General features: G+C 40.3%; 1 protein-coding gene across 7 annotated transcripts in view; it reads right to left on the reverse strand.

Moving 5' to 3' along the window:
- The window catches only part of ACACA (acetyl-CoA carboxylase alpha), a 287,918-nt gene that overhangs the window by 165,722 nt on the left and 95,847 nt on the right, over positions 1 to 26,349 (reverse strand). For all 7 annotated transcript variants that reach the window (XM_018064168.1, XM_018064170.1, XM_018064174.1 and 4 more), the window contains 9 exons: positions 23,671 to 23,780; positions 22,315 to 22,396; positions 21,243 to 21,341; positions 19,516 to 19,622; positions 16,615 to 16,725; positions 8,577 to 8,786; positions 3,078 to 3,248; positions 1,251 to 1,412; positions 722 to 885 (listed from right to left, as the gene is read on the reverse strand). In XM_018064168.1, the coding sequence (XP_017919657.1) occupies positions 722 to 885; positions 1,251 to 1,412; positions 3,078 to 3,248; positions 8,577 to 8,786; positions 16,615 to 16,725; positions 19,516 to 19,622; positions 21,243 to 21,341; positions 22,315 to 22,396; positions 23,671 to 23,780 (1,216 nt within the window). The remainder of the gene's footprint in view (positions 1 to 721; positions 886 to 1,250; positions 1,413 to 3,077; positions 3,249 to 8,576; positions 8,787 to 16,614; positions 16,726 to 19,515; positions 19,623 to 21,242; positions 21,342 to 22,314; positions 22,397 to 23,670; positions 23,781 to 26,349) is intronic.

Consider the following 26,349-nt stretch of genomic DNA (forward strand, 5'->3'; position numbering starts at 1 on the left):
CTTGGTGAAAGTCAATCGACAATTCAAAAATATAAAACAGGCAAATCAATTTTGGATAGATATTCTAAAATATCTAACCTTTCAAAATCACCTCTTAGGGCCCTACTTTTCAGGCAAGTAAAACTTAATATTAAATTAAATATTAAATGTTTATGCTAATAGAATATTAACTAATACCTATGATATACTAGTTACATCGTAAGTTGTGCGTATATTTCATAGCACATTGAGGTCCCTCATATACAGTGACGTGGATAGTTCCCTTAAGCCCTTTTCATGTAATAAGCAGCTTAACTTTATGATTTTAAATGACTATAGGACATTTATAGCTATACCTTTATTTTGATGACAAATAATGGATCTTATCCATGATATAAGATACCAAGATCTTAGTCAAAAAATCTATTTCTGCTCCAAATAACAATACTATTTCTATAGAAAAATATGACATCTTTAATCAATTTTATATGTTGATCAAAAACACATGAAAACAAAAAATCACTTGAAAAGGCTCAAAGTAACAGACAGAAAAACATCTGCCGAACACTGCATAAACTTAATACAACATGAATGCAACTACAACTGAAGATATATTTCTTCAAGAAGGTTATCCGTATGAGTGCTTCTAGAGCAATACATGACTCCCTTTCCCATGCTAACAATTCACTGAAGATTACCACAGTTTATTTCTTGAAATGCAACCACATGTGATTATACTCACGAAATTGCTTCCTCTCGGTTTTCTCCCCAGGAAAAGCAGTGACCAAACTGAGAATCAGCAAATTCATGAAGCCCTCCTGCAGCAGCAACACTGAAATAACCCCAAACGTTCTTATTGCTGCGAAAATTCAGCTCTTGAACTGTTCCTGAGCTGGGCTTAAAACCCTGTTAGGGAGTGAAGAATATGAGATGATATTACATTTACAAGAAAGAGAACATTCATATACTCACTGGTCAGGTTCTATGTAATCACATACACACAGGAAAGTGGAAATGACACACGAAAGTCATTAAGGTTTGCGGGCCGACGTCCAGTGCTACAGACCCACTGAGGACTCGACGGCGACTGAGACAGAACTGAATGACCAGTGCAACAGTGATAACTTACGTGTCTGCTCCGATGAAGCCTCTAATTTCCCTCGCCAGGGGAGGTCCCAAGATACTTCAGATATGCCCTCAGATAGCATCTTAATACTAAAGTTCACAGTGAGGGGAAAAAAAAAGTGTAAACCTTTTAAGTGACGCGTTACCTCATCTGGATTTTCACTAGTGATACGAGCAGCAATAACATGGCCCCTTGGGCAAGGAACGTGAGCCGAATTTTCAAAATCAATGGGAGCATCGCCCCAGGGAGAGACCCCGTACATCATACGGATATCCTTGATTCTGTACAGAGGGATCCCCATGGCAATCTGAAAGGTAATAAAACACACGTCACTCATCTTTCACAGTTACTTCCCTTAAAACACAGAGGCTATCAGATGACGGAAAAGACTTTTCACTTCAGTAGCCACCACCTAAAACACTTTGTTTTCATAGTCTACATTCTACATCATTGAATAGGCAACTCTAAATTACTTGAAACAAAACTCGCAGAAGGTGTTAATTACTTCCGACTTCTTAAAAAGTCCCCAAATCCCTAATGGAATAGACATGAGCTTCCCTCTAATCGTCATTTCTCCATCACCCTTATTTGTAAAGTGTCTTTCAAAAATATGACATTTTTAATAAGAATGAAAATATCCAAGGGAAGAGTCAATGTCAGTGGCTCTCCAAGAAGTCCAGACAGCTAAAAAGTCCTAACTATGTCATAATTGGAGAAGGCAATGGCACCCCACTCCAGTACTCTTGCCTGGAAAATACCATGGACAGAGGAGCTGGGTGGGCTGCAGTCCATGGGGTTGCGAAGAGTCGGACACAACTGAGCAACTTCACTTTCACTTTTCACTTTCATGCATTGGAGAAGGAAATGGCAACCCACTCCAGTGTTCTTGCCTGGAGAATCCCAGGGACGGCAGAGCCTGGTGGGCTGCTGTCCATGGGGTCGCACAGAGTTGGACACGACTGAAGTGACTTAGCAGCAGCGGCAGCAGCAGCATGTCATAATTACCTCCAAATTATCCCCACAAATCAATGGAAAGAGTACATTTATATACATAAATCTTCATTTACTGGGTTCCTTAATGGGGACCATGGAGGACCAAAAGGGGTTCCCATTGTGGATAAAGAATACGTATTTACAAATCAAATCAAACTTCATCATTAGCTATTACTGCTTCCCATAGAATCTGTTTCCTGGGCAGAATGGAGAAAATAATATTAACAGTGGTACTTTAAACATTATAAAAATAAATGTGTGCTGCCACATTCCTGCCAGGAAAAACCTCAGCCACCACTCTGAAGTGGAATTACTTCAATTTGTAGCACTAGGAAAAAGAAGCTGCTGTTTAGTCACTAGGCCATATCCAGCTCTTTTGTGACACCATGGACTGTAGCCCACCAGACTCCTCTGCCCCATGGGATTTCCCAGGCAAGAACACTGGAGTGGGCTGCCGCTTCCTTCTCCAGGGGGTATTCCCGAACCAGAGATCAAACCCACATCTCTTGCATTGACAGGTGGATTCTTTACCACTGAGCCACCAGGGAAGCTCAAAAAATGACCCAACGGACTGTAGCCCTCCAGGCTCCTCTGCCCCATGGGATTTTCCAGGCAAGAATACTGGAATGGGTTGCCATTTCCTTCTCCAGGGAGGAAAAAGGAATAGAGGACAATTAAAAAGTAAGGTTTCCCAGAACTGAAACAGCTGAATATAGCATATTATTTGTAAACGGTCTTGCAAAAATATGACATTTTATATCAGATGTGTCAGGCTAAAAAGTAATACTCCAGAATTGTTCCATATCAGGGAAACCCACCCACACATCCCAAGCCATCCAGTGCAAAGAGAGGAGCATCACACGAGACTTGGATAGGAGGCACTTTTCTCTTAACACAGGCTGGCTGAGCCAGTTTGGCGGGCATCCCTCATTCCAAACTTCTCTAGGCAACCCTCTGAGCCGAGAGCAGGGTGACTCACCTGGAGCTGCGCGGCAGGGAGGTTGACATCGGCCACCATCTCTGTACAGGGGTGCTCCACCTGTAGCCGAGGGTTCAGTTCCAGAAAGTAGAAGCTGCCATCCTGGCTGTAGAGGTATTCCACAGTCCCCGCACTCACGTAACCAACCATCCTGGCAAGCTTCACAGCACACTCAAAGGAGAAAGAGAAGCCCATCTAAGTACCTCACCTGATCCAGCGGACGGCCCACTGCTCGTCTGAAGCTTCTCCCTCTCAAAGAGCCAGTGTTTATAAGAACCACCAAAGGCTTGTGGCCAGATGAGAGTAAATTTCACCCTCTTTGATTATTACACAAGATTCCTACACGTGGATGACAAACTCAGTTCAAAGCTAAGTGAAAACAGTATTTTCCACTTGGGCTTATAGGTAATCCCACCTTCTGCAGGCGAGATAAAGCACCATGGCAGAGTCTTCACTGTATTTCCAGTATTTCCAGTATTCTTCCTAGAAACATGAGTGTCTAGCTAGAGACTAGATTTTCCACTCTGACAGCAAGTGACTAAGTTTTAATGAATGCAACGTCAGAATGGGTAGTGAAGGGTAATCCCTGATTCATGTTTTGAAAAGGAACTGCTTACCCTCTATTCTCAGCTTTTTCCTTTCTATGGACTGGAATGTGGTCACGACAGTGCGAGCCTGTTTCATCATGCAGCTGAGAACATACTAAGCATGAAAAAACCAAACGGAAAGAGCCTGAATCCCAAAATGGTCTCGTGGAGCAGAACGGTCCTAATCACTTCAGGTTACAAATGAAAGGAAAAATAAATTTCTAACCTATTGTGTGGTTGTATTTTTTAGATTTCGTTACTACAATAGCTTAACCTGTACCCTAACAATACAGAAACTACTAAATTCATGAAGGATGTTGCTATTTAAAAAAACTGAAGTATATGATACTGAGTTAAAAATAGGGTAGTAGCTCTCAAGGAAACAGATACTGCAAACTGGAAAATTGGTGACCTCCTTGTGAGGCCTAAGAAAACATTTGGAGAGATCCCTGGCGGTACAGTGGTGAAGACTCCACGTGTCTACTGCAGAGGGCATGAGTTGGATCCCTGGTTGGGGAACTAAGATACCGCAAGCCACACAGCAAGGCAAACACACATACATTTGGTAAACTGTCTCCTAAAGTAACTTGGAATGCAAACAAAATATCAACTAAGCCCTAGGAAAGATGGCTAGAAAAAGTCAGAATGTGAAAAAACCAAAAGGCTTTGTACCCCTAAACCAAAGATGATAATTTTGCCTTGAAGCAACCTACTGTCAAAGATGAGATCAAGGGCGGCTGCTGTAGTTTCAGCTGGCCTCGAGGAAGTCTTACTGAATGGAGGAGAGAAAAAGGGCTGAACGCAGAAGGTAGTAAATAAAGAGGAAAACATTATTATGTCCAGAGAAACCTTGGGTATGATTACTCTTACCTGAAGCTGACTAGAAGCAAAGAATCCAGAAACTTACTCAGTTTTGAATGAATCATATTGCTAAACATAACAAAAACCTGGCTTTCCAAACCCATGACTGATAATCTCAGTAATCTTTGTGGCCCCAATCCTGCACTGATAGGAGGTGAGCTGGGAAAGTTCTTCTAAAGAAGGCATGATCACCAAAGGTCAACCACAAGAGAGGTGAACAAGGAAGAACATCCTAGAGAATAAGGCCTTAAAGACGGGCAAAGAATTTACTTTCAGAGAGCAGGACCAAGGGGAGTCAGAGGGCTCACTGAGGAATTACTCCACCGCATGACAGGAAATGACCACAATCCCTGCCTACAAGAAAGTGATAACTGCTGTGGACCGTGATTATTGTCTGTTTTTCATTCTATTTTTTTCTAAATGGGAGTCATCCTGTACCTACTCCACACTATATATGGCGAAAGGAGGTGTCACAAGACAATTTGTGATTATTGCTCCGTAAAAAGCTACATGCAGATACAACAGAGGACTGCACACCATCCAGAGAGCCTCGACTTTGGGTTGAACATAGTCAACTGGATGAGACCTTGGGCTCTCTTCTGTGGGGAAAGGCTAAGTAAGTTCTAAGAGTAAGAAAAAGGGTGTGAAAGGATAATGGGTAGCCAGAGGAGCAGACTGAGATACAGAGCGTGAAACGCCCTCCAGTAACCTTGCTTTGCGTCATCCATTTAGCAATACAATCTCCTGAATTTCAGCTGAGCATAAGGCTGTTCAACTAGTAATTACAACTCCTAGCAGCCAATGCAGCCAGGTATGATTATGTAACTGGATTTTGTCCGGTGAAAAGTGAGCACAAGTAAGATGTGTGACTTCTGGATCTCACTTAATTAATTTATTTATTTTAATTGGAGGATAATTACAACACTGCGATGGTTTTTGCCATACATCAGCATGAATCAGCCACAGGTATACAAGCTTGTCTTCCAAGTCCTCTCTTCCCCCCACCAACACGCTACAAAGTAAATGAGTTCTTGTAGGTCAGCTTTAATAATGAAGATGATGACACCTTAAGACAAGGGTTGGTAAACTTTCAGTAAAAGCCAGATAATAATTATGCTCACAGTCTTTTGGACTCTGTGGGAGAGGGAGAGGGTGGGATAATTTGAGAGAATGGCATTGAAACATATATAATATCCTATGTGAAACAAATCGCCAGTCCAGTTTTGATGCAGGATACAGGATGCTTGGGGCTGGTGCACTGGGATGACCCAAAGGGATGGTATGAGGAGGGAGGAGAGAGGGGGGTTCAGGATGGGGAACACGTGTACACCCGGGGCGGATTCATGTTGAGGTATGGCAAAACCAATACAATATTGTAAAGTAATTAGCCTCTAAGTAAAACAAACAAATTTAAATTAAAAAAATAATTATTATGTTCAGCTTTGTGGGCCATATAGTGTCTATCAAAACGACTCAATTTTGTCACTGCAGAGATAAAACAGCCATAGATAATAGATAAAGAAATTAGCAAGCTCTGTTACAATAAAATTTTGTTGACAAAACAGGTGACAGGCTGGATTTGGCCTGCTAGCTGTAGTTTGCTGTTCTCTTCTAGGAAATGGCCTTCCCTGGTGGTTCAGTCAGTAAAGAAAACACCTGCAATGCAGGAGACCTGGGTTTCATTCCTGGGTTAGAAAGATATCCAGGAGAAGGAAATTGCAACCCGCTCCAGTATTCTTATCTGGGAAATCCTCTGGACAGAGGAGCCTGGCAAGCTACAGTCCATCCATAGAGTTGCAAGAGTTGGACACAATTGAGTGAATAAACCACCAAATGGCAAAGCAATAAACTAGGGTCCTTGAGCCTCGCTCATCTCTGAACTATGATGAAAGAGAGAAACAGAATTTACACTTACTTAAAAAGGCAGAGGACCCAGAGATCAAATTGCCAATATCCACTGGATCATCGAAAAAGCAAGAGAGTTCCAGAAAAACATCTATTTCTGCTTCATTGACTACACCAAAGCCTTTGACTGTGTGGATCACAATATACTGTGGAAAATTCTGAGAGAGATGGGAATACTAGACCACCTGATCTGCCTCTTGGGAAACCTGTATCCAGGTTAGGAAGCAACAGTTAGAACTGGACATGGAACAATAGACTGGTCCCAAATAGGAAAAGGAGTACGTCAAGGCTGTATATTGTCACCCTGCTTATTTAACGTCTATGCAGAGTACATCATGAGAAACACTGGGCTGGAAGAAGCACAAGCTGGAATCAAGACTGCCAGGAGAGATATCAATAACCTAAGATATGCAGATGACACCACCCTTATGGCAGAAACTGAAGACAAACCAAAGAGCCTCTTGATGAAAGTGAAAGAGGAGAGTGAAAAACTTGGCTTTAGGCTCAACATTTGCAAGACTAAGATCATGGCATCTGGTCCCATCATTTCATGGCAAATAGATGGGGAAACAGTGGAAACAGTGTCAGACTTTATTTTTATGGGCTCCAAAATCACTGCAGATGGTGACTGCAGCCATGAAATTAAAAGACGCTTACTCTTTGGAAAGAAAGTTATGACCAACCTAGACAGCATATTAAAAGGCAGAGACATTACTTTGTCAACAAAGATCCTTCTAATCAGGCTATGGTTTTTCTAGTAGTCATGTATGGATTTGAGAGTTGGACTATAAAGAAAGCTGAGTGCCAAAGAATTGATGCTTTTGAACTGCGGTGCTGGAGAAGACTCTTGAGAGTCCTTGGACTGCAAGGAGATCCAACCAGTCCATCCTAAAGGAGATCAGTCTTGGGTGTTCATTGGAAGGACTGATGCTGAAGCTGAACCTCCAATACTTTGGCCACCTGATGCAAAGAGCTGACTCATTTGAAAAGACCCTGATGCTGGGAAAGATTGAAGGCAGGAGGAGAAGGGGACAACAGAGGATGAGATGGTTGGATGGTATCACCGACTCAATGGACATGAGTTTGGGTAAACTCTGGGAGTTGGTGATGAACAGGGAGGCCTGGCGTGCTGTGGTTCATGGGGTCGCAAAGAGTCGGACACGACTGAGCAATGGAACTGAAATGTGTATTTTGCAGTTTTATATTTGTTTTTTATCTTTGGCCGCACTGAATGGCTTGCAGGATCTCTGTTCACCAACCAGGGATTGAACCTGGCCACGGCAGTGAAAGCCCAGGATCCTAACCACTAAGGCACCAGGGAACTCCCTAAGCCACTGTATTTTGGAGGTCACTTTACTACAGTAGTTAAAAAATAAATCTCAATACACACACAAACAGAAATGAAATGTAAAAACAAAGACAACCATATATTTAGCTTCTTGGCAATCCAGGGGAAAAAAAAAGAGATGGAAAACATATCTCCAATAAGATGAAGATTGAGTTCCAAAAAAGACCATGTTCAGATTTCTAAACTACAGCTAATTCCAAGGGACCCTATAAAACTGCTGAGAGATTCCTTTTTTTCATACAATAATACAGAATATGTAAACTTGAAAGCTACTTAGAATACCTTTTAAGAGATAAAGGACTTGAATAAATGCATCTGAAGACTGAGGGATAATCAATCTAGAAAATGGAACTTCCAGCTTAACCACCAGCTTATCACGTACTTATTAAAGAACCAAACAATAAGATTAAAGATCCCCAAACATTTCTTTATCCCTTCTCAAAATAGTACACTGAAATTTTCTGTCAAAAGCATTAAATAATTTAGAGTTTGTAGTGTTCACTGGCATCTCTACTAGAGGGAGAAAAGCGGAATTTTTATTTTTCCTCTAAAAAGAATTCTTTTTAAAATGTACTTTTAATTGGATGACAATTGCTTTACAATATTGTGTTGGTTTCTGTCATACACCAACATGAATCAGCCATAGATATATCTATGTCCTCTCCCTCTTGAAGGGTAGAACTTATCAGTTATCCAGAATCATTGCCTGATACTCCACTATTCTCAGTTGGGCATATGAATTAAATGAGTAGTAGCTCTGTGCAAGAAAACAAAACTTAGAGCTTTTCACATAGATACCTGTTCCATATGTTCAAATACTGCTGGAGTAGCAATAGCGGCAGGAGCTTCTTCAATAATCTTCTGATGCCTGCGTTGCACAGAGCAATCACGACCGAAGAGAGAGATAGCATTGCCATACTGATCTGCTAAGATCTGCACCTCCAGATGACGAGACTGTTTAGCTAGTCTCATGACAAAGATAGGAGATCCAGGAACTTCAGCTTGAACCTGTATTAGACAAGAAAATAGGACAAATTCTTAAGGGGTAAGTACCTTTCTATTTTGATAAGCTGCTTCCACTTCAATAGGCAAATAAATACCTGGAAGTGTCAGGGACCATGTTAGAAATACAAAAAAAAAAAAAAAAAATATATATATATATATATATAGTTCATACCCTCATCTATTCTTAAGATACTGTATTCTGAATTATATCACTAATATTAACTGATGGATACATAAACACGTTACAAGGGCAAAGAACAAAATATTATGAAAATACACACAAATTCCACAGAAGGGCAAAGTATTACCATTAATTCCAAACAGCCAAATGGACAATTTGCTCCAGACGAAAAACTTTCCTGGTTCACATTACATTATATACAGTATTGTTGTAGTCAAAGAACGTTCATCTTCAGTTTTGAAGCATATTGCCATTAGATACAGAATTCTATACTAGCAATTATTTTCTTTCGGCACTTTAAAGATACCTCAATGTTTTCTGGTTTCTACTGAGATGAGAGCTAACAATCTTACTGTCACTCCTTTGAAAGTAATCTGTTTTTTTCCATCTGCTTTAGGATTTTCTCTTTTTTCGGGGAGTGAGGTGGCAGATTTACTCTGATAAGCTTAGATGCAGTTTTCTCTGTACTTCTCCTTGCAGGGTTCATCTTGGTTTTGAGTCTTAGCTTGATATCTTTTCAAGAAATTTTGAGCCATTAGTTCACCAGTTCAGAAAGATTCTTAACCATTGTCTCTTCCCCAATGCCTCAGCAGATGAAGAATCCATCTGAAATGCAGAAGACATGGGTTTGACCCTTAGATCAGGAAGAGCCCCTGGAGGAAGAAATAACAATCCATTCCAGTATTCTTGCCTGAAGAATCCCATGGCTGGAGGAGCATGGGGGGTACAACCTAAAGGATCACAAAGACCTGGACGTGATGACTGAGGACAATCACGATGCAACGATGCTTCAAATATTGTTTCCATTCCGTGATTTCTTCAAACATTGCTTCTGCTCCGTTTGCTCTCTCTTCTCCTCTGAGACTCAAAGTATGTAATGTTAGATGATTTCACTGTCTTCTATGTGCCAAATCTCTTATGCTCTGTTCTGTTACATAACAAGTCACCTCAAAACTCAGTGGCTTGCTTAGGACGCCAACCATTTTCTTTGCTTGTGATGCTGGGCTCATCTAGGCAATTCTGGTGGTGCCTGTGGTCACTCAATGTACATATCATCATCTGGTGACTTGAGTGGGGCTGAATGGTCTCATTCAAATACCTGATGGTTTGTGTCAACTGTTGGCTGGTGGGTCTATGGAGCCTCAGCTGGAACAGCTCATCTCCATTGCATGTGACCTCTCACCCTCCAGTAGGCTAAAGCAGGCCTTCTTCAATGCAGTGCTCTAAGAAGTGGGTGAAGACAGAGCTTCAAGGCTATATAAGCACTAGCCTCCAGAACTTACACAGTACCACTCTGGCCACATTCTAATGGTCTAAGGAAGCCACAAGGCCAGCTAAGATTTAGTTCAGTTCAGTTCAGTTGCTCAGTAGTGTCTGACTCTTTGCGACCCCATGGACTGCAGCACGCCAGGTTTCCCTGTCCACCACCAACTCCTGGAGCTTACTCAAACTCATGTCCACTGAGTCAGTGATGCCATCCAACCATCTCATCCTCTGTCATCCCCTTCTCCTCCTGCCTTCAAACTTTCCCAGCATTAGGGTCTTCTCAGATCAGTTAGTTCTTCACATTAGGTGGCCAAAGTATTGGAGTTTCAGCTTCAGCATCAGTTCTTCCAGTGAATATTCAGGGTTGATTTCCTTTAGGATTCAGTTCAGAATCTTTGGGTGGTGGATTCAGTTCAGTAGGCCTGGTTTAGCCTCCTGGAGGGTGCGAGGTCACATGCAATAGAGATGAGCTGTTCCAGGTGAGGCTCCATAGACCCACCAGCCAACAGAATCTTTCCTTTAGGACTCTCAAGAGTCTTCTCCAACACCACAGTTCAAAAGCATCAATTCTTTGGCTCTCAGCTTTCTTTATATTCTAACTCTCACATCCATACATGACTACTGGAAAAACCATAGCTTGTATTAGACGGACCTTTGTTGGCAAAGTCATGTCTCTGCTTTTGGAGTGGGAAAAGAGATGCCATCTCTTAATGGGAGAAAAGCCTAAGTCACACTGCCAAGGGATATACATACAAGGATGGGAAGAGTTATCGCAGCCATCTCTGCAAACAAATTCCTATGGTCTGCCCTCTGGTCACAGTAATTCACATACCTCCCACATGCAAAAACAGACTCACTCCCTCCCAAGACCCCCAAAGTCATCCAATCATGGCATCAGGCCTGAGGTCCATTTTCCCATGAGTAACAAGTCATGTCCACAAGCAAAAGAGACTTCTTGGGTGCAGCTCCTCCAATTTTTGCGATGATCTGGGAACTAAAAAGACAAATTATCTGTCCCCAACACTTTCAACATTTAATTATGAGACGAGGATTAAAAAAAATACTCCAGTTCAAAGAAGCAATAGGAGGCACATTAACAGTCACTGGTCCACACCAATTCTGAAGTCCAGATGGGTAGATGTTGTCAGGTTTCCTTACTCCACAGGCATGGAATTTGTTTTGCTTTTCTCTGTGGTCCAATTCTGAATCCAGGGACTGGCTTCCTAATCCATGACTCCCCTCTGTTCTTAGCAGCCCTCTGGGGTCCAGAAAAATCTCCCTTACTATGAGAAATGACCAATGTTTACAGCTGAACTACTTTCCCAGTCTGCTTCCTATTCATAGGAAATTGAAAGTTCTGAGGCCTCTTTAAAGTTTGAACTGTCTCTATCCCTTGCAGTCCCTTTGGTACATTCATCAATATAAGTATCTTGAAAAGTTTATGAGTTTCCCATGAATCATACTGAAAATTCACTTCTTGCCCCAAAAACATATCCATAACTTTTCTGTACAGAGCTCTCTATACCTTGGGCATGTCAGGCTGCTGTGGTACAACATTTTAAAAATTCTTAGAAGCGACCTTTGCTCCATCAGAGCTCTGGTCCCCGTGTCTCTCTCTCGCTCTCTCCCCCTCTCCATCTCTCTCTTTTTCAGGCTGATTCCCTGGAGCGCAGAGGCTCTCTGAGTTCACTTTCCTGCCTGGGCTTCTAAGACCCTCTCAAGAAGGCGCTCTGCACCTTCACCCCATCGAGAGGGTGCCTGAGGCCTTCGTGAACAGAGCAAGCCCCGTGGAGGGGCTTTATCGGCTTTCTGCATAAACCAAGGAATATCAGCCTCTTTCTCTCACCTTTACTTTCTTATCGGTCGACTCCGGACCACCAGGTTCCGGTCCATTAAAGGACCTCAACAAGTGGCGCCCGAACAGGAGCCTGGTACACTTGGCAGATCGGACGGAGTGACTGCAGGGCCTACTGAGGCTGGTGGTCGAATGGACAGAGAGGACCAATTGTTTCAACTAATGACTCTATACATATACCTTCTCCCTAGTACATGAAAGGGCCCTCACACCCTGGGGAGGAAAGAAAATTAACATTTCTTTAGGCTATGAGGTCCTTTCCTTGTGCATGGGCCAAGCAAAATTGTGCATAAACGTCCGCCGACAAACTTGGGTTTTCGTCCTGCCTCCAAAAGAGGACTTTCAGACATTGCTTGGATTATTTACTGCCCTTTCTTTGTCTGTAAACCATGTTTATACTACTGAGACTTTAGGGAAAGAGTTAGGGAAAGAACAAAGAACATTATGCAAAGGGTTTACTTATAAAAACTTATACTCCTGTTCGTTGGGACAAATGTCAAACCAAATCAGGAAAGTCAATGTTTGTGGCTAATCATACAATTGTTAATTGGGGACCCCATGGTATGTGGTTATCTGACTGCTCAGAGGAAGGTCACTGACACTACGATGGAACATTAATATGACAAAGGACAGGGTGGGCCTGAACAACGGGCCATTTGGAAACTTGCTGCGAGCACCAGAGCACGGAAGAACTTGGGACTTGGACCGGACATTTCATAGGGACCAGTCGTGGTCATAGTAACTATTTCTTTCACTATAATCAGTCATATTTTATACAGGCCTGTGTCCCACTTCCTTTTGTAATAGCCATAGAAAATTTACAATTTAATAAGACTTACGTTCTGTAACTTGTATTAATTGCAAACTATATACTTGTATTAACTCCTCTATTTCTTTAAGCTACTCAGTTTTGTGTTACTCCTGTTCAATTCAGTCATAGTGCCTATAACTGGGAACAAATCAAATTTCATTTACAAAACACACATGATAATGCCTCTCTGAATGTACAATTACTGCAAAAGAAAATCTTTAAACCTTTTTCTAAAAAATCTGCCCTCTTCCCCTAATTTGGAAACTTTAGCTGAACAAATTATCCAGGCTAGACCCACGAGGATGGTTTCAAAGTATTACCCACAGTATTGGGTCTGGAACTGTAACTCTGGTGATTGTCTTGATAATTATACTTGTTGCTTACCGTCAGCTTTCTATAAGGTTGGGTAATACTAACCAGACTCGTTTGGTCAAGACCTTTTTTACAAATATAATAAAATAGGGGGAATTGTCAGGAAGCATTTACCAGGAGGCTTCCTGCGTGCTGTGTGGATCTGTCAGGAATCCTCTGCTCCTGATTAATTCCTGAACACTCAGGGAATAAGAGGAGAGGCGAGCCTCTCCCGGGATGGAGGAGTCCAGGCATTTCCTTCATTAGTGTTTCTACATGGCGATAAGTACCCTCCTCCTTCTCGTGAACCACAGGGTGAAAGTGACTGTTTGCAACTCTCTCTCTCTTTAATATGGATCGCCTATGTTTTGTAAGTCTGGAATTTTAACTTATCTTTGCTGAGAATAACTACCTTGTAAGACAGTATATATGCCCACACCATGTTGATTAAAACACCTTTGCTCCACCAAAAAAAAAAAAAATCTTAGAAGCCCCTTTTTTCCTAGCTCTTAAATTATTTCTGAGGTCTTAAATGATCTCCCAGGCACTCTTGATTTGGCCTCTACTCTGAAGTCATTTTTTCACTTTGAAAATTTTTTGCCAGCACCAGAGAGATCGGTAATGAGAAACAGTTCTATTTTTAAACTCAACAAGTTTGGAACACCTTTTTTAGTTCACTTTTTTTTATAGCTAAAAAACAATCATAAGCATTCAACAGATACTTTTAACAGTTTATCTAAAAAGATCTCTTTAAGTAGATCTACGAGCTCAATACAGTCTCTGCTTTCCAAATTACCTCAGGTAACTGTTTCATCATTACAGAACATGAGTGACCTTTCCCCTCATTTCTGTTCCATCCTGCACCAAAAGTTATTTTTATCATTCCTCTAGGCTTCATTGCCAACCTCCTTACCATCTTTTCCAGTCTTCACCTATGAGCCAGTCTCAAAGCAAATGCCACATAGTTTACTTTTTTTGCCAGGACAGCATTACACCTTTAGGTATCAGTTTCTAGGTCAGTTATCCACTGATGCCTACCAAACCACCAAAATTGCAGTGACTTGGGGCACTAGCCATTTTGCTGACAGCAATCTGAGCTGGGCTCAGTTGGGCAGTTCTTCTGCTGATCTTGGCTTGGAGCCACTCAGGGAGTTGGCCACCTAGCAACTTAACTAGGCTTGGATGGTTTAATATGAACTCATGTACATGTCTCGAAGGTGCAGATGAAACCGTCAGGTCTAGGAAGCCTCAGGTGAGACAATTCATCTCTGCTTTGTGTGGCCTCTCTTCTTCCAGGAGCACAGCTATGCTAAAGAGTCTGAGGCTCATTCCAAAAGGCCAAGGGCAGAAGCCAGAAACCACTTGCAGCTTTGGTTTTGAAACCAGTCACCATTTCTACTGTATTCTATTGGTCAACACAAGTCACAAGGTCAACCAAAACTCAAAGGGTTGAAGGAAAAAAAGTCACTATTTCGTTATGGGAAGAAGGCGAAATCATACTATAAAGGAAGTGTATATAGGGATGGAAAGAGTTATCATGGTCATCTTTGCAAATAATCTCTCACAAGCTCTTTTCTGTATTTTTCATCCTTTTTGTCTCTTCATGCTTCAGTCTGAGCTTTCTTCTGACTTGTCTTCCAGTTGCTAATTCAGTTGCATCTGAGATGCCATTAAACCCCTGTTGACTTAATTTTCAATTCAGTTCAGTCGCTCAGTCCTGCCCAACTTTTTGCGACCCCATGGACTGTAGCACACTAGGCTTCCCTGTCCGTCACCAACTCCCGGAGCTTACTCAAATTCATGTCCATTGAGTCGGTGATGCCATCCAACCATCTCATCTTCTGTCACCCACATCTCCTCCTGCCCTCAATCTTTCCTAGCATCAGGGTCTTTCCTAATGAGTCAGTTCTTTGCATCAGGTGGCCAAAGTATTGGAGCTTCATCATCAATCCTTCCAATGAATATTCAGAATTGATTTCCTTTAGGATTGACTGGTTTGATTTTCCTGCTGTCCAAGGGACTCTTAAGAGTCTTCTCCAGCACCACATTTCAAAAGCATCAGTCCTTTGGCACTCAGCTTGCTTTATGGTCCAACTCTCACATCCACACATAACTACTGGAAAAAACATAGCTTTGACTAGACGGACCTTTGTCGACAAAGTAATGTCTCTGCTTTTTAATTTGCTGTCTAGGTTGGTCATAGCTTTTCTTCCAAGGAACAAGTGTCTTTAAATTTCATGGCCTCAATCACCATCTGCAGTGATTTTGGAGCCCAAGAAAATAAAGTCTGTCATTGTTTCCACTGTTTCCCCATCTATTTGCCATGAAGTGATGGGACCAGATGCCATGATCTTAGTTTTTTGAATGTGCAGTTTTAAGCCAGCTTTTTCACTCACTCACCTTCATCAAGAGGCTCTTTAGTTAGTCTTCAGTTTCGGCCATAAGGGTGGTATCATCTGCATATCTGAGGTTGATATTTCTCCCTGCAATCTTGATTCCAGCTTGTGCCTCATCCAGTCTGGCATTTCACAAGATGTACTCTGCATATAAGTTAAATAAGCAAGGTAACTATATAACCTTGACGTATTCCTTTCCCAATGTGGAACCAGTCCGTTGTTCCATGTCTGGTTCTAACTGTTGCCTCTTGACCTGCATACAGATTCTGAGGAGGCAGGTGAGGTGGTCTGGTATTCCCATCTCTTGAAGAATTTTCCAGTTTGTTGTGATCCGCACAGTCAAAGGCTATGGCGTAGTCAATGAAGCAGAAGTAGATGTTTTTCTGGAACGCTCTTGCCTTTTCTATGATCCAGCATATGTTGGCCATTTGATCTCTGATTCCTCTGCCTTTTCTAAATCCAGCTTGAACATCTGGATGTTCTCAGTTTACGTACTACTGAAGCCTAGCTTGGAGAATTTTCAGTATTACTTAATTTCAGAGAGCCTGAGTGAGGCCAAGCCAAGAGCATCCAGATCAGGAATTAACCATCCCACATACTTTATCCAAAATGTCAGCACAAGCAGGGCACACAAACATAGGAAGGTACTGATGCTTCCTTGTTACTAGGAAGGCCTATGAGCCACACAAATCATATAGGGAAGAGCTATCTGAGAAACTGAGCAGTTTTACATAAGAGAGAATAATTACTGCTTGAATTAGCTAAATGAATAAAACCTTAGACTGAATTGGACATTTCACTGATATTTTCCCCCCCTGCTACTAAGTAGGTAGAGGCTACAGGGAATGATTAGATTAGTTACAGACAAAAAGTTTAAATATTTTCTGGACATGCCAATTATAGTGTGAATTAAATCACGTATCTGTGATTCACATATTAGTGCAAATAAAGGACGACAACTTGCACTCCACCTGTCGGAAGAGGTTAGGGAAGTCATCCGCGTTGTTGACTTTTCTGATCCCCTTCCCTCCTCCTCCTTCTGAGGCCTTGATCATTACTGGATATCCAACTTCCTCCGCTGCCTTCAAGAAGAAAGAGAAAAAACTGAAGTGAGAATGGTATTAGTAGAGAAGGAGAAAACTGGCATTTTCTCCCTTTAAAAAAATGTTGTCACCTGGTAGGTCTATTAATATACACATTAAAATAGAAAGATCGTGAAGATATGGTATTAGATGAGAAAAGAAGTACCAGAATAGTATTTGTAGTAATGGGCTGGATCCAAAAGAAACTGTGTTTGTCTTTAAAAAAAAAAATACTTCTTTATTTATTCAGTAGTGATGGGTCTCAGATGTGGCATGTGGGGTCTTTCACTGTGGCCCACGGACTCTCTGGCTGTGGTGTGGGGGCTCAGTTGCTCTGTGGCACGTGGGCCCTTAGTTCCCTGACCAGGGATCCCAGTGAAGTCCCCTGCATTGCAAGGCAGATTCTTAACCACTGGACCACCAGAAAAGTCCCAAAAGAAACTGTATTTTTTGGTAGGTAAAAAATGGTTCTATATTGGCAATTTTGTATGGTTCAATCTAAAATAATCCCATATAGGTCAAAAACAAAGTAAAACTAATATATATATATATATAAAATTATGTATACATTAATACACTTACATACGTAAGTACAAAAAAACAAGTCTAGATTGTCCACCACTGGTGATTTATAAAGGGAAGATGAGTAGATATAAACTTTCACTTTTTACTGTATATATTACTGTATTATCAGAATTTCTTATAATATGCATGAATTTGTGCCTTAACCATAATTTTTGTTTTATTTCTTAAAAATTTACCAAAGTGTACATTTTCTTTGTTCCATAACTTTTATTTTTAAAAAAGACAAAAAAAACACAGGTAGTTCACTTAATATAAGCTGACTACCTCAGCACAGCTTCTGATCTTCTGACAACATAGAAGATTCAACAAACCAGGATTCTCACACATCCAGAAACTTTTTCTCACTCAATTTTTTATAAAAAATAAAAATAACAAGATACCAAAACATTAATAGTCAGAAAACTAATTTTAAATGCTCTAAATGTGCTTTTCAAATTTACAGATGATTTGAGATGATCCCAAAACTTTTTGAATATTTAATTATATACCCATTAAGTAAGGAGCCAATTAAGTCAAGATATACATATTTATTAGATTGCTATGCTATTATTAAAAGGTCTGAGGTAGCCTTTACATGTAATAATATGGAAGATATCCATATTGTAGCTAAGACAAAAAGCAGATTGGGGAAAAGTTAACCAAAAGTTTAAAATAACTGAGTCATTCCTTTGTTGAAACATTCCAGTCTTATACAGTTTACATTATAAAAACATCTAAAAAAATGTGTCACCAGAAAAAGACCATTTCAAATTTTAATTTTTGTCAGTAGTTTTAGGCATGAAAATCCTTCAATCATAGTCCCATTTCTTCTAAATTCTCTTAACTTCTATGCTTACAAGCAAAATCAGCATGAACTCAGTCCCTGGGTGATAAATGATTAAAGAAGCAGGCACAAATGTGGGAAAGACAAAAAACAGGATAGCCCACATGATATAAGAACAAGGCAGGCCTTTAAAATACATACGTAAGTTCTAGACACAGGTCATCCATTTAAAGTATTTTAGAAAAATTTTAATACCATGAGGAAAATTCTTATATATAGGAAGAAGAAATCTTGGATTATAAAAATAATATATATGGTAAGACCCTAATTTTATAACTATCATAATAGTTATAGTTATGGGAACCTATTAATAAAGACTGTCATTAAATGAATCTATGAACCAAAAAAGGCTGGCAAAAATTTTATGTTTATAATTATAACAAGGAAAAAAAGGAATTTTAACTGATAAGCAATATAGCTAATTCCCTACAAAGGGTTTCTACTCTTGCAAATTATAGCAAATAGAATATACATCAGCAATTCAATTAGAAATATTAATTCTTCCTATTAAGGAGGTTACAGGATGCTTAACTTGAAATGCAAGCAACAGGGCAAAATCAGTCGAACATTCAGTGTTCCTCTTGAATTTATTGCAGATGAGTCAAACATGAGTAGCTGCTTTTCTAAAATAGCTCTTTGATCATCTCCCTGGTGGCATAACTGACACTACCAACTAGTCAAAAAGTGAAAGGAAAAGTAACTGGAGGGGACTGTGAAGGAAAGAAAAAATAATGTTGAAGAAAACATCTCCTTTTGCTTCGGTGCATGTTTCTACATGGACAGACAATAATTAGAAGAACAGTTTCAGCCTCTATCACCTCCCTCCCTCACTCCTCTCCAAAGGAAAAAGAATGAACTCTGATCTGTCAGTTTGGAAGGAGAAACTGAGCATGTATAGCTCAGCCTTTTCCCCTCTGAGATCAGCCCACTACACAGCACACATGTTCTTTCTCAGCTCTCAGTCATACAATAAACCAAATGGCAAGAGCCGTCTCTGTGATTACTCACCTTGCCAGTAACCAGTGAGTGAGCCTGCTTAACTGACGTTCACTGTACGAATCTAATTGCTGCTGCACACACACACACACACACACACACACACACTCTAACACGTGGTGGAGAAAGAATCAGGACCTCCTTAAAGCTATGATTTAACCACCTACGAAGTGTTCTGTCCAGGTGAGTGGCTTGCTTCAAAACAAATTTAAATTGTTTTTGTGAAACGTAGGTCACTTCCTCATTCTATTACATAAACTACATCTCCTGGTCTTACAACCCTAACACTATCATGGATATATATCATAAACCAGGCTCCAAATCCCCATATTTGGGACTATAATTGGTCCGTTGAACATGATCATGCCCCAGAGTTAGTAGCCTACCTTCAGCCCATCATCCACATCCTTCACATAACCTTTTTCATATAGTTCCTGAGGAACATTTAAAATTCGTTTTGAAAAATCATTTTCGTGCCAGTCCACACAAAGACCTGCAATAGATAACAGTGACTTAAAAGCAGCTACAAGAATTTCTGTTCTTGTAGATTTTCTTCTTACACCTTCTTTAAAATGCTTTCATATTTATTCAAACTTGAGGGTAGATGTGAGAAAGAAGAATACCGTAAAACCCTGATCAATCCTTGGAGTTAGCAGGATTTACCTAATATCAAGATCTGGCCACTTGGGTTCTGATGCTGGAAAAAGTCAACAGAGATAATAGGCAGCAACTTAAAAAAAAAAAAAAAAAAAAAAAAAACGCAAGGACCTACATACAAGACAAACAAACAAAAAAAGCATGCCAGACTTCTCATAGAAACTTAGCAAGCAAAGTGTCTTCGATTTGTGTGTTCAGGCCTGCTCCAGGGCCAGAGGTCTGAGAAATAATTCAATCTTTATGAGCCCTTGGAAATGGAAATGGCGGTTTTATTGGCCTCAGCAGAGTCATGACTCCAAGCTTCCTGACTGTCCCTGTACTCAGCCACAAGGGGAATGGTACAGCCTCTCCATTCAAACAAGAACAAACTCAACCTTTTATTTTAAACTGTTTGACCCAGCAGGTCTGGAAAGAATATTGCAATTCCCCCGGAGAGCTAGAGTAACAAGAGTTCAAATCTGTTCAGACTCAAGACAAGGGTAGTTCCCATTTGTAAGAGATTTTAGTGTGTGTCTGCTCCCTATGCTTGAGGACCGAAAAACAGAAGTTCATAATACTGTCAGCTCTAATAATCCACATGGCAAGGGATTATGCCAAGGGATCTGTCAAGAATAAATCATTTTTAGAAAAAAATTCAGGCTTCTGCATGCTTGGAAAAAAGGTTGATTATTGACCTCAGTTTTCAGGGCAAATGAGTGGTTGAATGGTATTAAACAGGCAAAACAAACCGTCAACAGATTGTGGGCTCACATTAAGAAAATACTGGCCAAAAAAGAATAAATACATGGATCCGTGTGACTGAATCACTTTGTTGTACACCTGAAACTGACATAACATTGTTAATCAGCTATATGCCAATATAAAAATTTTCAAAATATAAAGACTGAATAAACAAAAAGATAGAAAGAAAATACTGGCAGGCAAACATCTGAGTAAGAGGGTTTTAGCTTTTTCTTAGTGATTTCAGTCATCGCCCAGGCAAGTTCAAAGGCCTATTCCACCTAAGAAGACCATCTCTGAGGAAGATCCTAGCCTAGGAAGATCTATCCTAGCATAGATCTGAATCCACAGAAGCAGATGAATTTTCTCAGAGGTTTTCCAAATTAAGTCCCAAGATCATTTACATTACCGTTTAGCATCTCTGAACCTAGTACAAAATTTACATTCTTAAGACATGATACAATGCTGTATGAAAGGAGCAAAGGTTAGCACTCCCCTTGACAAAGATGGAAGAGGCTCTTGGGCCTGACAACACACATATGCTTAAGACATGACAGAATCATAGATACAGCAATTAAGCCAGGAGATACAAGCTACCAATCAATCAACTTGGATTCTATTTCTTGTCAAATATTTAACACATTTTAAAGCAGGCTTAAGCCCCCAGCCACAGTCCTAAATACCCTACTGAGCTTTTCTGCACTTTAAGATATAAACAAGAAATAAAATTTCTTACCACTGCCACTCCATGGAAGAGTCGGGATACCAGCAGTTTGAGCCACTATGGAAGATGCAATCTTATCCCCCAAAGCCCACATGGCTTGGCTTGGAGGACCTAAAACCAAAACAAGAAAAGAATCCTGACTGTAACATTTTGGCCTCGTTTCTTTCCCAAGTATTTTGTCTTTCATATAATTGTTTTTTTATTTGTCTTGTATCCCCCACATCGCATATTATCCATATCAGAAACTTGATTACGGGCACTACTATGTTTTGGCTCATCTTTGTATCCTTTATAGAACCTAATGTAGCAAATTTTTACACACAGAGAGAATTCAGTATATGAAAATATATGCTGAATTAAATCCCTGACAAATCATCCTTCATGATCCAACTCTATCAGATTAACAAAGTCATCTTCTCTTTTTTTTTAATGATTATCCTGAAATAAGGACAATAAAGTTTTGGGGTTCAAGTCAAAATATTATACTCTCCTTGGACTTAGGGAAACCCCGAAGGAAGATTTATCATTAATAGGCTTTACAAAGCATAATCATCATTATTGAGACAAAGACAGAAACACTTACCGTCATATAACCTTGATTTTTCTCTCTCTATAGGAGAGCAGAAAAGTCAGAAAAAATAACCCTCACTTACAGGAATATAACCTATATGCTTAAATGTGAAGGTACCGATTCATATTTAAGGGCACACTGCCAGGGTAGCCTAAGAATTCAATCATCTTTTCTACATAAAAATAGGTCCTTTCTCCACATGTTTTCTTAAGGTTAATGACAAAGTTTTTAAAGGCCAGTTATCAGAGCCTCCTCCATATCTCATAGAAAAGAACCCAGGGACAGAACACAATCAAGATACAAAATGTAAGAACTGATAATGGTAGGAAAAAAAGAAAACGAAGAAGAAGGTTACTCTCAGAGTTACTGACTGATGAAAAATAAAAGTCCAGTACGTGATGAAAAAAGCCTAGTATGTGTTAAACAGAAGAAAAGCAAAATATAGAGAGGGAATATGGACCAAAATGACAGAGAGAAACGGAAAAACAGGAAGAGTACGTCAGAAAGGCTTACCCATGAAGGCGATGCCATTTTTCAAAAGAAGTTCTGGGAGCTTGGGATTCTCAGAAGCATGACCCCAGCCAGCCCAAACTGCCTACAAGGGAACACAATATGATTCATTCTTAAAATTCACAGTAAAAAGAACACGATTCAGCTGTATTCCTTTCTAACCAAGACTGGCCGTACTTCATGAGGTACAACAGCGCCATAGCAGCCTAATGCTTAATTCAGATTTTATGCCTGATTCTTGGCCAACTTTTTACAGAACGACAATAAGCAGTCAACTGTGGTAAAACCTCTGAAGACATCAAAAACAAGTTGAAATTGATGTTAAGATCCAGCTGGTATTGTTGCTCTTCAGGAAAGTCAGTTCATAGCCTTTCAACTACACTCTACAGAGCCTCTTCTAGAAATGCTGGTTTTCTTTTGTAGATTGCATTATTTTGGCCACCCAACTCCACCTTTATATCTAGTGGTTATACTGCCAAACAAATCTCAAGTTTTTTCCTCTTTGGGCTTTAAGACACTTACCCTAAACTCTCTGCAACAATGTGATAGAGAAGGAAAAACCTCCTTCTACACTACTGTATTCTAGACTAAGAGTATTTCATTGGAAATAGGTAACTTTCACTTACTGCGAGGTTTGAAGGTGAAATGGATAGCATAATCTCCGAAAGACCCTTACAAACCTCTTGTTTAGATTATGTTTACTTCATGGTGACTCATTCCACTCTTCTCATCTTTCTTTTCCCTCTCTGTATATACCAATAAAAAGGCTCTTATCAAGGTTCGGAAAAGGTGCTTTATATAAAATTAAAATTTCTTCACTGGCTATCCCCTTGTGCCTAACTGTAAAATGGTAGAATTTGGCACAGGGAACGCTTCTCAATAATCTATAAGGACCTACATGGGGAAAGAATCTAAAAAACAGTGGAAGGCCTGAACAAAAGGCCAGACACTATAAAACTCTTAGAGAAAAACACAGAACACGCTTTGACACAAATCGCAGCAGGATCTTTTTTGACCCGCCTCCTAGAGTAATGAAAATAAAAACAAAAAATTAACAAATGGGACCTAATCAAACTTAAAAGCTTCTGCACAGCAAAGGAAACCATAAGCAAGGTGAAAGGACAGTTTTCAGAATGGGAGAAAGTATTTGCAAATGAAGCAACTGACATAAAACTGAGAATATGTTTTATTCTCCAAAACATAAACATAATAGCGGATATATGTCTATGGATACCTGATTCACTTCGCTGTACAGCAGAAACTAACACAACATTTTAAATCAAACATAGTCCAATAAAAAAAATTTTTTTTTTCTTAAAGGCTGAATTTGGTTTTCAAGGAGATGCTGGCATGTCTTACTTGCACTGGGATCCTTCTAGCAATGTCAAGAATTAACTCCACATTTGCATAGTTGTTGTTGTTGGGGCCTCCTGGCACTGGCACGTAGTGATCTGCCATCTTAATGTATTCTGGAAACACAAGCACATTAACAATAATTACATTTATTTTCAGAAATGTAACATCAGAGCAAAAACTACACAAAAGACAGGTACCATCATATGTAAGCATGGGACAAACTACATTCGTGGGATAACTTCCAGAACCATTCATTTGGAGGCTCTTTGTTAAGGTCACAGGCACTAAAATGGGATCATCTCCCAGTGAGGAAGCTCTGACACTAAGCAGCAGTTCTCAAACACTTCACTGTGTGAGCTTTTTGACGAGTCCTTATGATCTCTACATTAAGGAGGATGTGTCATTGAGAGGCCCATTATTCTGTTCGGAGATAAAGTTCTATGACACCTTTCATCTTTAACTTGCACTATATTCTGAGAAGGCCCCTTTCCTGATATAAAGCCAGGACAAAATGAGGAAACCGGGGAGAGACTGGAGGGTTTGTAGACTTGCTAAACAGGAAAGGTGAGTTACAAGAGTCTATCAAGTACTTGAAAAACATTTGTTTATCTGAAATGTTCAGGATACTACGAATTTGAAAGATACTTAAAAAGCTACCTTCTTTCCCTCCTTATTTTTGGGGGGAGGGGCACAGTATCCCCTTTCAAATCTGTCACCTGATGTTTCTTCCTTTTCTGGAGGAAGTAATTGTGCCAGAGCAGCTACAATGTAAAGACTGTACTAAGCTCTTTATATACATTACTTCATTTAATACTCAATAATCCTTTTTATAATAGGTATTATGAGCATCCAGTTTATAGGGAATTATGTCTTGGAGCAGTTAAATAATTTGCTCAAGGTCCATCTCCACCATATTTTTTAAAAAGATTCTTTGTGGGGGGTGGGAGTTGGTTGCTGTGCTAGGTCTTTGTTGCTGCATGCCGGCTTTTCCCAGTTGCAGGCACTGGGGTTACTCTTCATGGCAATGCGCAGGCTTCTCATTGAGGTGGCTTTTTTCGCTGCAGAGCAAAGGTTCCAGGCGTGCGGGCTTCAGTAGCTAAGGCTCCCTGGCTCAGTGGTTGCAGAGCCTGGGCTTAGCTGCTCCATGGCGTATGGGATCTTCCCAGACCAGGGAAGGAACCCGTGTCCCTTGAAAGATCCCCCAAGCTGCAGAGCAACTAAGCCTGTGTGCCACAATTATTAAGCTGGTGCTCTGAAGCCTGGGAATTGCAACTACTAAAGCCCATGAGCTCCAGAGCCTGTGCTCTGCAACAAGAGAAGCCACACAGCGAGAAGACTGCACCGCAAGAGGGAGTAGCCCCTGATCACCACAACCAGAGAGAAGCCTGCGCAGCAACGAAGACCTAGCACAGCCAAAAATAGAGATGAATGAATAAAGTGTTTTGAAAAAGTATAGAGCCCATCTCACCGGGAGACTTTTCCTTGTTGGCTTGTAGGAAGCAGGAAGTCATCTGGGGATGGCCCACATGGCAAGGAGCCAAGAGCAGGCTCTAGCCAACAACCAGCGACACATTCAGGCCCTCAGTCCGACAGCCCGCAGAGAGCTGAGTGCTGCAAACAACCACGTGAGCTTGAAGGCAGATCCATCCCAGGCTGAGCCTCAGATGGGACGGCAGCCCCACTCAAACACTGGTGGCGGCCTGATAACCGGAAGTTGAAGGCCCAGCTATAGAAACTGTGAGATAAGAAATGTCCCCTGCCGCTTTTTTTTGGAGGGATACTTGCCATATGGTAATACAGTATTGTATTTATTCTGTCCATTAGTAACTACTATTTGATAACATTTAAAATATTAATAGAACTTAATCTAAGAGAAGTTCAACTTACAGTAGTATTTTTGCATCTCAATACTGGATATTAAAATTATGATGGTCAAAATTTTATGTCAAAAATTTATAGTGGATGTTTGACATTAGTTGTTTACATACAGTTCAGTTTTTGGTGGAAAATGGTTTGGCTGCAAGAGAGAATATTTGGTTTACTTCAACTAATAGGAATATCTCTTAATGCTGGGATGGCCTCTTCATATTTCTTCTGCTATTGATTTTTGGCAGTTATCTGTGACTGTATGAATGGAGCTGAGTGGAGAGGGTATTCATCATGCTTATTCCAAATAAGAGTGTGTAACCAATTACTACAGGAATGAGGTGCAATTGTCCAATATTTTTGAGGCCAACAGGTTAAGCATAAGGAGTTTAGCCAAGATTCAGAAATTAAAGCCCACATATCAGATGAAGCCAAACTCAGAGCCTAAAACCTTGCCAGTCATCATATCCTCCAGTATTACCCTCCACAAACAGATCTTTCAAGTTGCTACCTGAATCATCCAATTATTTACACATATACTTTAAAGGTATCTATCGTTTAGATAAGATACATGTTGAAATATTTACAGATGCAATAAATATTTGCTTTAGAAATTATGCTTGGAGGAGAGAGGAGGTGCAAGTGTAGCTGAAAGAAGTTGATTTTGGATAACAGATAGATGGGAAGGAGTTCATTATGCTCTTCCACATTTGAATTTTGAAAAACAACAACCAATTCACTTAAAATGCAAATCTTTAATGTCTGATATACAGGCAGACACAGACACACACACACATACCTAAAAAGATAGAGTCC

The sequence above is a fragment of the Capra hircus genome, chromosome 19 (assembly GCF_001704415.2).
Source record: "Capra hircus breed San Clemente chromosome 19, ASM170441v1, whole genome shotgun sequence".
Classification (NCBI taxonomy): domain Eukaryota; kingdom Metazoa; phylum Chordata; class Mammalia; order Artiodactyla; family Bovidae; genus Capra; species Capra hircus.